Source organism: Mustela nivalis (genome assembly GCF_964662115.1).
Source record: "Mustela nivalis genome assembly, chromosome: 1".
Classification (NCBI taxonomy): Eukaryota; Metazoa; Chordata; class Mammalia; order Carnivora; family Mustelidae; genus Mustela; species Mustela nivalis.
Genome location: NC_139020.1, coordinates 158,934,602 through 158,952,299, shown reverse-complemented (window position 1 = coordinate 158,952,299; position 17,698 = coordinate 158,934,602). Strand labels below are relative to the sequence as shown.

The 17,698-nt window shown below is 46.5% G+C and overlaps 1 protein-coding gene across 1 annotated transcript in view; it reads right to left on the bottom strand.

The window, feature by feature from the left end:
- PODXL2 (podocalyxin like 2) overlaps positions 1–17,698 on the bottom strand; it is a 36,281-nt gene that overhangs the window by 13,554 nt on the left and 5,029 nt on the right. Inside the window, exons 2-3 of the mRNA XM_082714319.1 lie at positions 16,228–16,506; positions 355–1,157 (exon numbers count right to left, since the gene is read on the bottom strand). Of these exons, the coding sequence (XP_082570445.1) occupies positions 355–1,157; positions 16,228–16,506 (1,082 nt within the window). The remainder of the gene's footprint in view (positions 1–354; positions 1,158–16,227; positions 16,507–17,698) is intronic.

Genomic DNA, 17,698 nt, shown 5'->3' with positions numbered 1-17,698 from the left:
TGTGCTGGGCAGGGGTGAGGAGGAGAGCAGAGGGCAACTGCACATCCAGGGTGGGTGTGGAGATGGGGGGTGGGTCAGGCGGTGGGAAGGCCACGGGAGGCAGCAGTAGCACTGAACGAGGCCAAGCTAGGGAAGCTGAGCTCTTCCAAGAGCTTTGCGTGTTAAGTGTGGTGAGAACACCCGTACAGGGCTGTGAGGTGTGCATCCCAAAAGTTCTGCTGGGGTTCTACGTGCTATCCAAGGGCCTCCCACCTCAGCCTGGCAGACCTTTCCATCCCCACTGTGCAGCCAGGGGATGACCAGACCCCTTAGAGAAAGGTGCTGCCAAATGGCCTTCATGTGTTCTCACTTTACCTGAGTAGAATCCCAGGGTATTCTGGACTGGGCTTCGGCGGCCTGTCCTTCTTGGGGCTGCTGGCTAAGGTCTTCTTGCCCCAAAGTAGCAGAGGAAGGGGTTAGTTCCACATCTCGGGGGGCTAGGGGGAAAGATGCTGAGGCTCCAGGGTAAAGGGGATCTTCATCTGGGCTCTCAGCGCCACTGGGAGCTTCTGTTTGGGGAAATGATGCCAAGGACGGCGCCTCCCCCTGCTTCCCAGTCAGCCCCACTGCTCCCACAGTGGCCTCCTCGCTTGCTTCCCGAGGGGCCTCAAACTCTACCCCATGCCCCTCGGTTGGCAGCATTGTGCCCCCTGCCTCCTGGCTGATGAAGTCCTGACCCCCCAGGGTCGCTGTACTCGGGGTGACTGCAGGAGGTGACAGGCTGGGCTCCATGCTGCTCCCCACTTCCACACCTGAGGAGGCCTGGTCCCCAGATTCTTCATGCCTGTGTTTGGCAGCCCCTGGCATCTGGCTGCTGCTGGTGGGAGAAAAGCTGTGGACCTGAGTATGGGCTTCTTCTTGGGATCCGTTCACAGGCAGGAGCTCCTCTTCTTCCTCTTCCTCTTCCTCTTCCTTCTCTATCTCCTCCTTCTCCCTCTCTTCCTCCTCCTCTTCCTCCTCTTCCTCCTCCTCCTCTTCCTCCTCTCCAGGAGCCATATGCCATGGTGGCTCCACCAGGTTCATCTTGGGCAAGGGAGAGGGCAGACTCGGCACCTCTTGACCCTGGCTGGTGTCTTCTATTGGACCCGCTTTCTCAGTCAAGTCTGGAAAGACGTAATCTAAGGACAGAGACAGAAACCTCATTTGCTAGTTTCATCATCCATCACTGATCTGTTCAGTATTCACAGAGCAGATGACATAAAGCAACCATGAGACCCACAGGGGGACAGCAGGGAGTCGGATTACCAGTCCTTTTGGAAAGAAGTGGGAAATAAAGCTAGACAGTGAGGGTCAGGGGTGGGGCAGACTATGGGAGAGACGAGGGCCAGGCTAGTCCTTCTTTCCTTCATGACGAAAATGACACAAATCTGCCACTAAAATTCTGTGAATACAGGAATGTATAACATAGAAAGAAAGTGTTTATGATCGCACCCCTGGGAGATAGCCCTCGTTAACAGTCCATGACAAGAAGTTAACATCTCTATGGTTCTTACAATGCATTTGTGTTTCCTCTTCTGGGGATTTTGCCAAGAAGACCCCAGACAAGCCATTAGAAAAGGGTCCCTTTATCTCTTTCCCAGTGGGTTGTAATGGGAGGCCTCTTGGTAAAACCCTCAATGAGGTCTGAGAACCTTCTGATCACAGAGACAGACAAGACACAGAGATCATTACCATTGTTCCTAAACCGTGCTCTTTTGCTGAGATTTAGGCCCTGGCTGGGAAATAAAAAAAAGATATCAGGAGAGCTCAACAGAGCCCACCAGCTGAGCCCAGAGCCTCCCAGAATGGAGGGGGTCACTGTTGGCAATGACAGGGAATTTTATCCTTCCTGCCATTCCTGGGAACCATATCTCGAAATGCGGGACTTAGGAGGCCTCCTGGACAAGCAGGACTTGTTCTGGTTTTGCAGTGAACCCTAGGCCTCTTCAGGGTAACAACATAGGAAACTCATGGGCCTGTTCGGTTGGGAGATTCTTCAAAATACTAGAAGTGATTTCTAGGTAGCAACTTTAATTGGCTGCCATTTTGTTGCAAAATAAGTATCAAAGGCTATTTTAAAATACTCTTTAGACCTGAGAGGCAGTTTAAAGTAGTGAACAGGGCCTCCTCCTTCAAAATTTCTATCAAATGATAGAATGGCTTCTCAACTGTCAAATTAAAGTTTTAAAGGTTTAGATAAATTTCTGGGAATATGGAAAGCGGATGAGATCACAAGAACAAATTAACCATTCAGCCAATACAAACACCAGGAAAGATACTGGAGAAGAGAGGCCCTCTTCCCAGCAGAATTAAGGAGAGAGAGCAACTATGGGAACAGCAAGAACACAGAACATTCAGGTAATGGAAGATAATTTTTAAATTCCAGTTAATATCTCAGAGAGATCAAAAGATATTGTCTCCCTAAAATAAGAACAGGGTAATAAGAGAATCAAGTAATCTCTAGAAGAAGAAGAAGAAGGAGGAGGAGGAGGAGGAGGAGGAGGAGGAGGAGGAGGAGAAGGAAAAAAGGTTTGTGGAAACTGAAATTAAATTGTCAAAATATAAAAATTCAATAGAACAGCTGGAAGAAAAAAAGTCTAGGAAAAGCCTCAAGAGCAAAAGTAAAAAGAAAAGATAGAAAAGTTAAAAAATACAGATGACCAGTGCAAGAGATCTAATATCTAACTAACTATTCCAAAAAGAGAAGAACCCTTAAAATGGAAAGAATAAATAACCAAACAAAGAAGAAAATTTCCCATATCCCACAGTGGGAATCTTTACATTGAAAGGGCATATAATTGAGGTAAGCGATAAAAGACTCACACCTAGCCTCATTCTCATATTTCAGAATTCTAAAGAGCAAGATAAGATCCTAAAAGTTCTCAGAGAAAGAACAGGTTAACCTATAAAGTAATAATCAAATTATCTCCAAGCTTCTAATTCATAACACTAGACTGCAGGAAGCTGAATTGAAAATGCATTCAGAACTCTGAAATGACTGTATTTTGAACCTGGTATTTTATACCCAACTAAAGTGGGTATAAATGTGATTACAAAATACAGACATTTTCATATATGCAAAAGACTTAAAAGTTTTTCAATCCACAGATTCTGAGAAAGTACTTAAGGAAGTTCTCCAAGAAATCCAAAGAAGACATGGAATCAAGAAACATGAGAGGAAGTCATAAAAATAAATCTCTTGAAGGAAGCTGTGCAATGGGCCTAGAGAACAAGCATTCAAATTAGAACATGGATCTATATAGCTCTGAGAGTTATTACAAAAAGCAAAACCGATTCCCTATTAAGAAAAAGTATAATTTTTTGAAGCTGAATGATCTTAGTGATAATTATAATAATTAAATTATAATTATATAATATTATATATTAAATTATAATCTTTAACTGAATAATCAAATATCATTTAAACAAATAAATGAATATTTATTTAAATGAATAATTAAAATATTCTACCCAATCTACTTTTGTTAAGTGTACTCTTTTTGAGTAGAAGTGATTGGTAACTTAACATCTTCCTCTCCCCAGCCCCTGCACACACTCTGTAGGGAAGCTTACCTATTCCTTACACAAAGCAGCCATGGTGTTCAGGGGAGAGGTATGTTTCTGGAACAGAGACCACAGAATACTGTGGAGACCCACATCAGCCTCTGATACTGCACAATCTAGTATCACCTTTAAAAATATCAAAGAATGATCAAAATACACAGGATATTAGGGGAAAGCCACGCTCATGAAGAAGCATGAAGGAGAGAAAGCAAAGCAACTCACTTCTGAGAGAAGAGTTAATCTAGTAAACAAAGAAAACTTAGAAACATTTCTTATTAACATCTGTAGAGAGACTCGAGGAAATTACACCCATAAAACAAGTTTATAAAAGAATAGAAGTATTTTACTTCAATAGAAGTAAGCACTTTTTAATAGATCTGTTTACAATTGAAATACAATGCATAAAAACATAATTGGAATGGACAGGATGGCCACTTGACAGGAAGATGATATAATAGCACACCATATGGATGCTGGGGAATGGACATATACGACCCCTTACAGGCACAAGATTTTAGGGCTAGAAGATTGCCCTGACAGAAATGTGCAAGAATTTGATGACAGAGGGGACAAATGAAAGCAGAGAAAGAGTTGGGGTCTTGCTGCAATGTTCTGGGAGAGATAAACACAGATGATGACATTGGAATGAGGAGAGAACAGGTTCAAGAGATGACCCCAGGAGCACCTGGGTGGCTCAGTCAGTTAAGCGGCTGCCTTTGGCTCAGGTCATGATCCCAAGGGTCCTGGGATCCAACCCCGTGTCAGGCTCTCTGCTCAGCAGAGAGCCTGCTTCTCCCTCTCCCTCTACCTGCCGCTCTGTCTACTTGTGCTCTCTCTGTGTCAAATAAATAGATAAAATCTTTAAAAAAAGAAAAGAAAAGAAAGATGATAAATCAAAGCGAATCAAGGGTAGACTTGATACCCTATGTGCACTGGCTGACTAACAGGAAGAAGGGGGCACTCTGGCTAAAGGTGGGGGCAGCCATGCCCGTAGCAGAAATGGTCTAGTCTAGAGGCAAAGTGCATAGAAATCCCTTAACAATATGTATTAGGTAAACCCTTGACTGCCAGCTTGCCTCCTGAACCCATGACCTGCCCTCTTAGGGAGAGAAAAGAGCCTCTAAGGGCACAGACTGCCCTTCATTAGGCTCCCTACTGTGTGATCACTCCAAGATAGCCAGCCCCTGACTCATCCTTTCTCAGCGAGTTCATGGGTTCCAAAGACTTTATCTATTTCCTCCTCTGCTAAAGACTCCTAAATTTACATCACCCACCAGGCCTTGGCCTTCTCCAGCTCTATGGTTTCCCGAGACTTGACAAATCAGTAAACGCCACACCCTGAACGCAGACTCAGCAGGATTTTTTCCCACTTTTTTTTTTAAACCACCTCCCAGCATCCAGAGTTACTCCTTCTTCTCTTATTGTGTGATCTTGGTCCCACTGCTAATCAGCAGTGTGCCCTTGGACATGCGCTTGACGTTCCTGTGTCTCGTTTTCCTTCTCTATAAGATAACAACAGTACCTAGCACCCAGGGCTGTGGTCAGGAGGCACTGAGATAAAACCTGGACACAGCCCACACTACACAGCAAATGCGTGATTGATTTTAAGTATTCCTCTATCTCCTCCTCCTTCTTATTATCATTAAATTTTTATATGGTAAAATCGTAAGGGGAAAAATGGCACCATTTTGGAAGTCTGCTCCACAGGCTGACAGACAGGATAAGTGGCTGTATGATAAATAAATCAACATGAATCAAGGGAAGAGGGAAGGGTAGGGAAGGACAAGCCTAGATATGAACTGAGTATCAGAAAGGTCTCTTACACAGAAACAAGAAATTAATGGGAGACCCAGTGGAGGCGCAGACTGTGAACCAGAGGTGTGGTGGGAAGTGGAAGGTGAGCAGGTGGGGGACAGACACAAGGGGGACAAAAATGGGGGTGCTAGGGGTGCCTGGGTGGCTCAGTGGGTTAAAGCCTCTGCCTTCAGCTCAGGTCATGATCCCAGAGTCCTGGGATGGAGCCCCACATAGGGCTGTCTGCTCAGCAGGGAACCTGCTTCCCTTCCTCTCTCTCTCTGCCTGCCTCTCTGCCTACTTGTGATCCCTGTTTGTCAAATAAATAAATAAAATCATTAAAAAAAATAAGAAAAGAAAAGAAAATGGGGATGCCAGAAGAGTGGGGAATGAGACGGGATCCAAACATGAATGTGAACTGACCAGTAAAGAAGCCATGTTCAGTTCAAGAAGAGAACCATAGTCTGCTTAACTGAGAAAGATACAACAGTACTTCTGTGCCATCCCTGCCAAAAATGTAGACCCTGAGTCATGGGGAAACAAGAGACAAAACTAAGGGGTAGTCTACAAAATAACTAGCCTATCTCTTTCAAAACTGTTGGGGTCATGAAAGACAAAGACTGGAGGATTTTCCAGAATAAAAATGACTAATGAGGCATGACAACAAACACAGTACCTGATTTTAGACTGGACAGTGAACTATAAAAAATAATTTTGTTTTCTTTTGCTACAGCAGACACCAGGGGGTGGGGGAGTGGCAAGTTTGAACAGAGTTTGTCATCATACAGTAGTCTTGTGTCCGTGTTGATTTCCTGATGGTCACTGTACGGTGATTCTGTAAGAGAATGTCTCTGTTCTTAAGAAACGGACACTGAAGTATGCAGTGTATGTAAAGGGGCACTGTGTCTGCAAGCTACTATCAAATGGTTCAGAAAGAAATTGTATGTTCATAAGCACATACACATATTTGGTAAAATATTAACAGTGAGGGAATCTGAGTGAAGGGTGTGTGGGAATTATTCTTGCAAATCTTCTGTAAATTTGAAATTATATTTTAAATAAGGAATTACACAGAGAGAGCGCCCACATCACTTTAAGTACTGGCTAGTGAAAATGCCAGGGCCACCAGAAGAGAAGTGAAACGTGGCAGGGGAGACAGGGCAGGCCATCCTGAACTAGGAGCTTCGAAAAGCTCCAGGAGGAAGGAACAAAGTTGCTGTGAGAGGCGAACAGTCTCCGTGGACGGGGAAGAATGTGCTTTTCCCATTCTGGTGTCCAGGGAAGGAGACCAGGCTTCCAGAGACTTGTGACACTGGCCTGGGAGAGAAAGCTGGGGCAGTCATTTTGGAGAGGAGGATAACGGGGTAAACTGGCAATGGAGGAAGAGAAGGATAGCAGGGGAACGGAGCAGGAAAAGGAGAGGGATACGGGAAAGGATGGCTCCACAGTGGGGAAGGCACAAAGGGCCTGGCAAGGCAGGTGGCTGCCCCAGCCCCTGGTCTCCAAGTGCAGTGACAGCAGTATGTCCTGAGCCCTGTCCATGGCTGTCACCGACAACTATGACTCCACATGGCGTGAGCCTGTTCTGCTTAGTGCCCTAGACTTTGCTTCCTAGCCCATCTATTTCAGCATCTGGAGTCAGGACAGGCAGGGGTCCGCACACCCTGAAACCTGTCTGGGACGAAGGCATACCAGCAGGGCACTCGCCACACCCCCCACATCTGGTACAAGCAGAGATGCCCAGGAGACACAGTCAAGACAGCAGGAAAGTCGGTCAAAACCCCAGGAAGATAGTGACAGTTGGGACACTAAAAAGAGGTGAGAGGTGCCTCACAGCTCAGACCCTCCAGAGGGAGCTCCAGCCTGGCCTCAAAGCATGGGAGGTCAGGAAGTGACTGCACTGCAAGGACACCGCAAGGTCTCACCTCTCCATCGGTGAGACTGCAGAGGAACGCTTGGGACCTCCACCAACCTCTTCCTCCTGCCTCCACAGCGTCCCTCCCTGAACGCAGGGCAGCAGCTCTGTGAAGGTGTAGTACCCCCTGGTGGCTTACATTGGAAACGACATCTTCCCAAACCACCCCCCACCCTCAAAGGAAACCAGGCTTCCAAAGGACACAGAATTCCTTTTACAGTTGAGGAAAAGTGAAGCTCACAGAGGCGAGGACACTTGCTCTAAATTGTGAAACTACACTTATCACAGCTGTAAAGTTGTAAAACCCAGGCTTGTGCGTGGTTAGCCAGTCTTTCCAGACAGACCTGCTCCATTAGGCCAATGCCCAGACTCGGCTTCAGACGCAGGAGGAGGAGCAAACTGACAGGGGAGCATCCTCTCTCCCCCTCCATCTGCACCACAAGCTATGGCCCATCTCTTAGAAGCTGGGCGTGGATCACCAGACTAGTTGACAAGTAAGGGCTCAAGGTGCAGCTTCAAGGTTCTACAGGCAGGGGCTAGAATGCTGGCTAACCAGCTTCTAGGCCCGCCTACCACCCCCTGGGACCTTGAGGCTGAGGTGAAATGACATAATGCATTCAGATCAGCTCTCCCAGAAGGCCTGCTCTTCTCCCTCAGGCCATATCTTCAAGTCACACTGCTGTCACACTCCACATGCCCCAGCTCACTGCAGGTGAATCCGCGGGCACGTGTTCCTACAATGGGACTCTACTGAATGCCCTACAACCTTCAAGGACCTAGGATTCTAGCTCAAGAAGGGACCTGGGAGGGGTGCCTGGGTGGCTCAGTGGATTAAGCCTCTGCCTTTGGCTCAGGTCATGATCTCAGGGTCCTGGGATCAAGTTCCGCATCAGGCTCTCTGCTTGGCAGGGAGCCTGTTTCCTCCTCTCTCTCTCTCTGCCTGCCTCTGACTACTTGCAATCTCTCTCTGTCAAATAAACAAATAAAATCTTTAAAAAAAAAAAAAAAAAAAAAAAGAAGGGACCTGGGAGGTCATCTGGACAGGAGATGGCTAAGTCTAGGTAAGGTGGGCTGCCACCCTCTTCGAGAATATACCTCCTTAGAGAGGCATTTCTGTGTTGGTGGCTTTTGTTTTCTCCCCAAATTCCTTAAACCCAACTGCTGTGGTTCCTGTACAACTTTAGCCCATTTCTGTTTTGTCTATTTACGTGAGAAACTTCTGGGAAGCATCTTCCTCGGGATAAAAACCTACGTATTTTCTCAGTTGTTCCAATTTAGCCTCCTTTGCCTGGGGCTCGACAACTGGGATTATCCCTCATTCTCAGCCCCCTCTCCCTGTCATTCTTCATGTCTTGTGAAAACTCTGGATTCGCCACACAGTTGTTCCAGTGGTCACAAAATCAGCAGAGTAGGTACACAGTAAATATTTGCTGAGTGAGCTGCTGAAAAGTGAACAAGATTCCTGGGCGACAAGCTAGCTTATGCGAGCTGGAAAGTAAGGTTTCCGGACTCAGGCAGCACGGTCTGAATTTAACACAGCACTCAAGCTGCTCTCTCCCCATTGGAGGTGATCTTGTGGCTTGGAGGCAGCAGGAGGCCACCCTGATGAAGCTCCAGACCTTTGGACAGCTTGGATTCTCCCGGCTTTTTCTTTTTCTTTTAATCTCACTCTGGGGGCTGGCTTTTGTTCCCTAAATAGATCGTGTTGCATTTTCTCCCTCCTGTGTTTCATCAGTTTTGTTAAGTCTCTTTCTCCAGCTTATCAAGGTCACACTAGACTTTGTTTCTGCCTTCCGAGGTTGCCATAATCTCATGGATGACCCCTGGCATCCACTGAAATATTAATGAACCGACTCCCCCTGCTTAAGATGTGAAATTAAGGCAGGCACCAAGCCAGCGGCCTTGGAAGATCACGTAAATGTCCCTTTCGCTTAATGTCAAATCACTGAAAATTGCCCCCCTGAGTGCAACACTCAAGCCAGTTATTCAACTCAGTGTTGATACGAAAACCCTCACAAAATTCACAACAGACTGGCATAAAAAGGAAGCTCAAGGGGAGAAGCTTTCAGTATAATTAAAAATGACTTTTTAATGGTCAACCTCAGTAGTCATCAAAGAAATGTAAATTAAACATGATGATACAGTTTTGGGGGTGCCAACCTGACAATATACGTATATATTTAAAGATAATACCGAGTATTGGATGAATGCAGGAAACAGGCACTCCATCTGCTACTGATGGAAATGGAAATCAGGCCACATTGGGGGTGGGGGAGCTTAATACATATGAAAAGCTTTAAGAAGAGACATTCTGAACCTGTCATTTCACTCCTTGAAATACACGCTAAGGAAACAATGAGGATGCTGGTAAGGACTTGGTTTCAAGGACTCCCATCATGGCGCAGTTTGCAGAACAAGACTGGGGACCATCCAGCGCTCAGGCGGCAGGCCACTGTCCGAAAGGGCGGTGGCTGGGCCGGGCTTGGGAGACTACTCCTGCCTTAACAGTGAGGGCAGACAGCTCCCTTAGCTGGCTTGGAGAGACACTGGAAAGTGAAACAGCAGAACCTGTGCACTGTAATTCCATTTTTAAAAAGGCGTATTTTATGTATTTCCCATGTAGGAAAAATTCCCAGAAAGATACATGCCAAAATGTTAACATTTGCCAATTCTGGCTGATGGGATTAGGAGTGGTTTTTACTTTCCTCTTTTCTGCATTTTCGGATTTTCACATAACAATACTTATTACTAGTGTAAAACAAAAGTACAGTTTCTTGTGGGCATCTAGGTGTAAGTGCTTCTGTCAGCTGGTCTTCTTAGCAAACATGCCTGATGCGTGTGCTGTGACCCCCAAATCATTCAACAGCAGGTATGGTATCAATGCATAGGAGCCATTTCCAGGTCCCAGCAGACTGGCTTTGATGATCTGCTTTCTACAAAATTCTTCACAGGCAATAATAATTCAAGGGGTCTAATCAATGATTTTACATGGAGGGGTAGCAGATCTTAAAGCAGAAATCTCAAATTTGAGATTTCACTCTGCAGCCCATTACCTGTGTGATTTAGTGCCACGTTTAAACCTCTCCGAGCTGGTTTCCTTAGTTATAAAACAGGGATCCTAACAATGCCTGCTTTTACAGTTTTCATCAGGCTGCTGTGAGTTAAAAAAATGATGTGAAAATGAAATATATAATAATATAAGTACTCATGAATGTTCTTTTATGCCCAACCAACCATCATTTGGCATGTACTTCCCTCCTCTTGGTACAGGAGTATGGGGCGCTACCCCCTGGCTTCAAGGGGTGCTCAAGAGCTAGTACGGACCAGAGAACCCAGTCCCTCTGGCCTCAGGATTGGGTCATAGATAGGCTCATGACACAGGAAAGACAAACAAGTTTCCATCTGAGACTTTTCCAGAAGTGCTGGGGAAGCACAGTTCTCTCTCTGCTGCGGCTGCTGAGTGAAAGAAAGGACACTGGAGTGACTGGAGTGGAGTGCTCTCTGAGCCACCGCACAGGGACAACGTGCCTGAGAATGAAGCCAGCCAGGGAATGCTAGGCCTGATGGAGGAAGACAGTTGTCTATGCCCTATTTCAATATTTGGATCCCAACCTGCCTAGCTTATGCAGTTACTGAGCCAATCAACACCCTCTTTTTACACAGGGCTGTCAGCATGTTTGAGTTGGGTGTCTAGAACTTGCCGACCCTAAAGAGTTGTTGCTTTTCTTGTAGAACACTAATTAGTAGCTTGTTCACTAGGAAAATTAAAATCGCATGCAGAGAATTTCATTGAGGATATCGGAGAATGAAAGGGTGGAGGGTGACAGGAGAGACAGCTTTGGGATGAGTGGGTAACCCGGGAAAGTGTTCTTAATCATTAACAATCTTATCTGAATTATTTGATGGGGTCTTAAGTTGGCTTGATGCTAGTTGGTAAAGGGCCGATCTACATTCTACTTCTTTGCCCCTACTTTGCTGAGATCACTCTTCTCACCTGGAATGTCAGAAAACTGTAATGTTTTAAATCTGGAGAAGGCTTCAGTCTATTATTCCTCACTTACAGAGGAGAGATTGAAGCCAAGATCAGACAAGGAACATGCGCTCAAGGTCACATCCCTCATCATCAGCCGAGCAGAAAGACCAGTGCCTGTTTTTGCTGTGGGACCTCAGGATCGTCACTGTAGAAGGAAGGCTCTAGCTCTGGCTCTTCTAGGTCCAGCAAACTAGCAATGAAAAATATAGCAAAGTACTTGTGACAACAAAGCACACTGGTTTCCTTTCTAACACACGCTATCTCTGTGCTCCTACAGTGGGTCACTAGGCCCAGGTGCTCAGGAGCCACTGATTCCAGACTCAGCTCTGCTGTACACAAGCTATGTAGCCTTGGGCAAAGCTCTTACTCTCTCCAGGCCTGGGTTTCAGCATCTGTGAAGCAGTGACAACTCCTGCCTGTGGACCCTACAGAGTGCACAGAGTTGTAAAGTTCAAATGAGCTAATCACAGAGAATATTCTAAGGAAAAAAACGGGAATATTTACTATGTAAAATACAAGACATTACTGCTATTCTCTAATAAATAATTGAGCTGAGAGGCATAGGTTGCATAGAAAGAGCCAAGACTATAGAGTCTGGAAACTTGGGTTTGATTCCTGGTTCTTACACTTGGTAGCTGGGCTGTTATGCAAACTCCTGGAGCCTCAAGTTTGTTCACTGATCAAATGGGAGTAACAATATATACTTGTTTCTGTTGAGATTAAATGAGATAGTATACAGAAACACCTAGCATGGAGCCTGGCACACACTAGGTGTTCATGTATGGGTTGATGTCATAATTAATAGAAGGGTATAGGGTCTGAGATTAGGCCCATCCACCGCCTGGCTTTCAGCAGTCATTGCTCTTGGACATGGATGCAGCCATGTCCCCATGGGCTGTTAGGACAGCCCTTTGCATGGTCACTCTGACCTCTGGACACACTCTTCCTCCGGGCAGGCCCTTTGAAGTTTCCTTGGGTCTCCTCTAACCTGAGGGACAAACCCAAAGAGGCAATGCCCTCTTTCCTTCCAGAGAACACTAGACGGAAGCCTCTGACTTTTAGGGTCAGGAGCAGAAGCAGGCAGAGGGGGCTGGCACATACTGTCCTCTCTGGGCTTCCTCCCCCTACAAAGGAGCCTCACACCTCGAACACGCTCTGTCTCTGGGATGACCTCACGCCATATTATCAAGGTACCGTGAGGATGCAGAAGCAGAAACAACTAGCTTCACGTCAGGGCCACTAAGCTCACGGAGATGCCCCTCTAGGCAGATGACTTAGAAGAAGGCACTCCTTCCATCTGGCCTGACTGCGTGAGTAGCATGCAGGCCCGACTTGAGCCCTAGCTCCCCTGCTCGGCAAGGCGCCCCTGGACAGGGCACCATGCGCACAACCATGTGCAGTCCTGCCCACTTGGTAGAGATCCAAAGGCCTCTCAGAAGCTATGTCTTCTGAGCTAGGTGCTGCAGGATGATGACAAGTCTGCCTGGCAGCTGGGATGGAGAAGAGCGCTCCAGGCAGATGGGACAGGAGGAAGGGCACCACAGGCACAGGGAACAGGCCTGAGAACACACAGATCCTTGATCCAGCTCTGTCTCATACCAAGTGCGACCTTGTTAAAGCACTTAGCTTCCCTGTGCCTCAGTCCCGCATTCACCAGTGATAATAGGCTAGTGAACCGAGGCTTGCAGGAGCAGGGAAGGAGATGAGGCCAAGGGGCTGGGCCAGAGCATTAAGAACACTTTCTGCAATACTAAGATGCTTCACTTTTATCCTGTGGGTACTGTGTTTTCACAAATTGCCTCGGAGGTGTACAGAGAAGAGACTGACCCAAGGAAAGGTAAGGGCCCCATGGAAAGGTAAGAGATGTGGAAGCCTGGGAAAAGTGGCCTTCCTCACTCTCCCTCCTCCAGAGCTCTCACCCGTTCTTCGTGCAGGGCACCTGAGTCCCCATCTCACAGTTGTTCGGGGTATAGAGCAGAGAAGAGGAGACAGACCACTCTGTAGAGCCAGCACAAGGAGGAGAACAGATGCCAAGTGTCAGTGACAGAACACGTATTCGATGACTTTCTATTTTCACTATTAAGAGACGCAGAGAGGTGAATGGGAGAAGAAGAGAGAGAGGAAAAGGAGGGAAAGGGAAGTGAGAGGCAAAGAAAATGAGTTCAGCAAAGCCTCAGGGCCAACCCACTGTGATCCTGAGGAAGGTCCTAGGCTCAGCACTGTGGCTTTCTTGGCTAAGGCCCTTGGAATGACTGCTTGTCTTAGACTAGATTCTCAAGGGTCTTTCCAGAGAAAGACCCAAGCACATCTAATTGTCTAGTGCTTCTTTTCCGACAGGGGGATAGATTTATCAGCCTATTCTGCTGCGGTAACAGGCTAGCTTAATGGGGGAAATGAACTAAATCCCTATCTTATACCACATACCAAAGTAAATTACTGCTAGAATAAAGAGTTAAATGTAAAAATTTAATGTTAAAAAAATAGAGGAAATAAAGGTACATATATCTCAGGGAGGGAAAGGATTTTTCTAAACATAAAGCAAAGAAAAACATAAAAACATTTCAAAAGAAAGACTGTGACTTTTGAAAAAAAAAAAACTAATGTATGTCAAAAATTACTATAATAACAAAAGTAATTGATAAACTGGAAAAATGTTTTCTATACACATCAGAGAATGTATTCCTTTTATGTGAGGATTGGTACAGTGATAAAAATAATTAAAACCCCAATAGAAAAAAATGGAAAAGCAATAATACGTAATACAGAGTACATAGAAGTACCAAGTGCTATACTGGGAGTGTTCAATGAACCACTGCATTTAAACCTCACAACCCTATGATACTATTTTCTGGATGGGGAAACAGGCTCAGGTTGCTCCTTGCCAAAAATCACATAGCCGTTAGGTGTTGGTGCTGAAACATTGGGATCTGCCTGACCCCAGAGCCTGATTTCATTATACTATGCCTCAAATCGGAGAGGACCATAAGAGATCAGAATACGTACATACATACATACATACATACACACACACACACACACATGTTAACATTCCCTGGCAATCAAAAGCCATTATAATTTCCCTATCAAGTTGACCAAGATTTCTAAATGACAAAACGCAGTGGTGAGGAGGGTCCAACAACCTGCCCCTCATTCCACCTCCGGTGGGTATGCAACCTGGAAAGATCTTCCTCAAGGCTGGTTTGGAAATATTTAACAAAAGCCCGTGGAAAGATTCCTATTCTTTGTGCCAGACATGTTCCATCCCCTCCAGATCATCTCTCTACCCTTCTCTACCCTGTCCTCTGCCCTGAGAGATGGACCCTGGGAGTTACCACAACAGGCCAAGTGTCCCTGCTTCCTGACCAGACTCCCCGAAAGAGGCAGGGGAAGAGAGATTGACAGGGATCCTGGCAGAAGATAGGAGGAGAGGGGGTCAGGTACTTCCTCCCCTGGTTTCTCCCCTGCTGGGTCACAGCTCTTGCCAGGATCACTTGCTTGCCAGCACTCTCTGTCCCTCCTGGTTCCTTTCATCCATCTCTCCCTCCATCCCTTTGGGTGTAGGAAAACTGAGTGCTCTGCTGCCCAGGACCCTGGACTCCTCTGTGGTTGGCCTATCTCTTACCCATACCTTTCTAAGTTCCTTATTCTATAAATAAACTCTCTCTGGGTTATCTCAGTTTGATCATATCTTCTTTTTCCGTCTAGGATGCCGATTGATACATCTTTACACCTAGAATTTTATTCTAGAAATGTATCATGAGGAGACAATCAGAGACGTGTAAAAATATATGATGATAGTTTCAGCAGCATTAAAACTGGGAACAACCTAAATATTCAACAATAGGGAGCTGGTTTTAAACCTGTGATGAGCCACATGACGAAATACTACATAGTCACTAACAATCAGATTTAAAAAGAGTATTCAATTATGTGGAAATACATTTATTAAATATTTTAAGTGAAAATATTATGATCCCAATTTGGCATGTAAAAGGGACTACAAGGATGTATCCCAAACTATGACTAGTGATTCTCTTTTTGTTGTGAGGTTACGGGTGACTTTCATTTCCTTCTTTGCATCTTTTGTATTTTCTACAATTTCCAAGTACTATTTTCATAATTAGAGGACACAAACCCAAAATATTATACATGCTAAAGAAAAAAATTCAAACTGCGTTCTATAACAGCCTGCCCCCGTGTGCACGAGCAGGCACACACACAATGTGGCAATCTGGCATTTACAAACAGGCTCCTGCTGGCCAAGAACGTGCACAGCTGCTGAAGCCAGGAGCATGGCCAATGTGCTTCACCGCGTCTGCATCCAGCTCCTAACTGCATGCATTCCAGCTTGGGCTCTGGCCCCAGGTGGCTGGCCCACATGGGTCCATCAGCCATGCTCTGGAAACTAGCTCTGGGGCATGACTGAGAGAAGGGTGGTGCCTTGATCTGGGGTCAGAGAGACCTCAGGAGGGGTACAGGAACCTTCAACAGGGACAACATAGCACAGCAGGGGATGAACCCCTAGACCTTGGGAAGCCCTGGCTTGGATCATGGCTGAGCAGATGAGCAGCTGATGAATTTAAGGATGCTCTCAACCCCTCTGAGCAGTGGTTTTTGCATGTTTACATGGGGGGAAAGTTACCCTCCCAGGCTGTTGCATTCTATGGTGTTACATGAGAGCAGAACATGGGCTCCCTAAACAGCAGCAAACGTTAAAGAAAAAAGAGCCTCGGGGACCAGTAAGACACCAGGGGTCCCAGAGACTTGGCTCTGGCGGCACATAAAAGCTGGCAGGGAGAGACAAGAGATAGGATTTGAGCAAGGAAACGGTCCTCTGGCATTTGGCCTAGCCAACCTCCCTCCCAGCTGCGAGGTGCACCCAGTCTCAGGTAAGAAAAGCTACCTGCAGTGGGTCCCAGGTCCAGACTGGAGTCATTCAGCGCCTCCTCCTCTTCCCAGAAGTACTGTGGCGGCTGCAGAATGCGTGACTCTTCACTCTCTTCACTGGGGAAACCCGAGCCTGGGGCTCCCAGGCCTGCTCCCAGTCCCATGGCCTCACTGGGCTCCTCCGAGTCCAGCGGCTCCAGACCCGTGGGCGGCAGGAGATCCAGCAAGGAGGTGGAGGTGAGGCCCTCTGGGCCAGGCTCATCAGACCCTGCTGCACACGTGCCCAGGGACGCTCCTGCACAGACATGAAAGCCGGATGGTTAGAAGAGGCCAGAAAGGCAAGACTGGCATACGGTTAGGACACGCCTCCAACAGCAAAGAACACAGGGGTGCCTGTGGGGACTTGGGGGGAGACACTCCTGACATCCGGGGCTGCCGGGGGATTCTGAGATGCTGTTCTCACTCCACAAAGGCCAAGCTGTTCAGCCCTCCCGGTGGCAGGACCAAAGGCAAGCCCGAGGGAGATGGGCCGGAGAGCGTCATTAGACTCAGCACCGGCTTGACCGTAGCAGCGGGGGTAGTATTTGTTCACTCAGAAAAGGCCACCAGTGGCCACCTTCCCTACAGCTGTGCTGGGCTGCAGCGGGCACAGATGCAGTGAAGAACAAGTCCCTGCTCTGAAAGACCTCGTGTGCGTACCGGTCCCCAGGCATCTGTCCTAAGCTGAACATTTTCCAAAAGTGCATTAAGAATGAGATTCGGGGGCTCCTGGGTGGCTCAGTGGGTTAAGCTGCTGCCTTCAGCTCAGGTTATGATCTCAGGGTCCTGGGATCGAGTCCCACATCGGGCTCTCTGCTCAGCAGGTAGCCTGCTTCCCTCTCTCTCTCTCTCTGCCTGCCTCTCCATCTACTTGTGATTTCTCTCTGTCAAATAAATAAATAAAATCTTTAAAAAAAAAAAAAAAAAGAATGAGATTCGGATGTCAGCAATCCGATCTCCTGAACAGTCTCTAGGTGAGACCACAGGTCAGATTCAGCCAGCATTGGTCCTAACATCTTTGTTTAGCATCTTGGATCCCTCTTTCCTAATTTATAAAACAAACGAACAAAACCCAATAAATTAAAGGGCATCTTTCTTGCATCTCTCACTTCCATTCACTGAGAAGAGGAAGACAGCCCTATGGGCCAGCTTCACACCTTAAGTACTAGCTTAATCACACAAATACTACTAACTTGCTCTATGTCTTCTGGAAAATTGCTTAAAACCTCTGGGTCTATCTCCTCATCCTTAAAAATAAGGAAGGTGGTTAAAATGATCTCCAAGTTCTCTTTTCCAAGACTAACATTCAGTGATACGATCAAGAGTTATATCCTGCTCTCCCCCGTTGCACACCGGGCCCCGGCCTGAATAGTTCATGGAAAACTTTCATGATGTTTAGAATAAAAAGTGAGAGCTAACACTATTTGTGCTTCATGCTCCATGCTCCG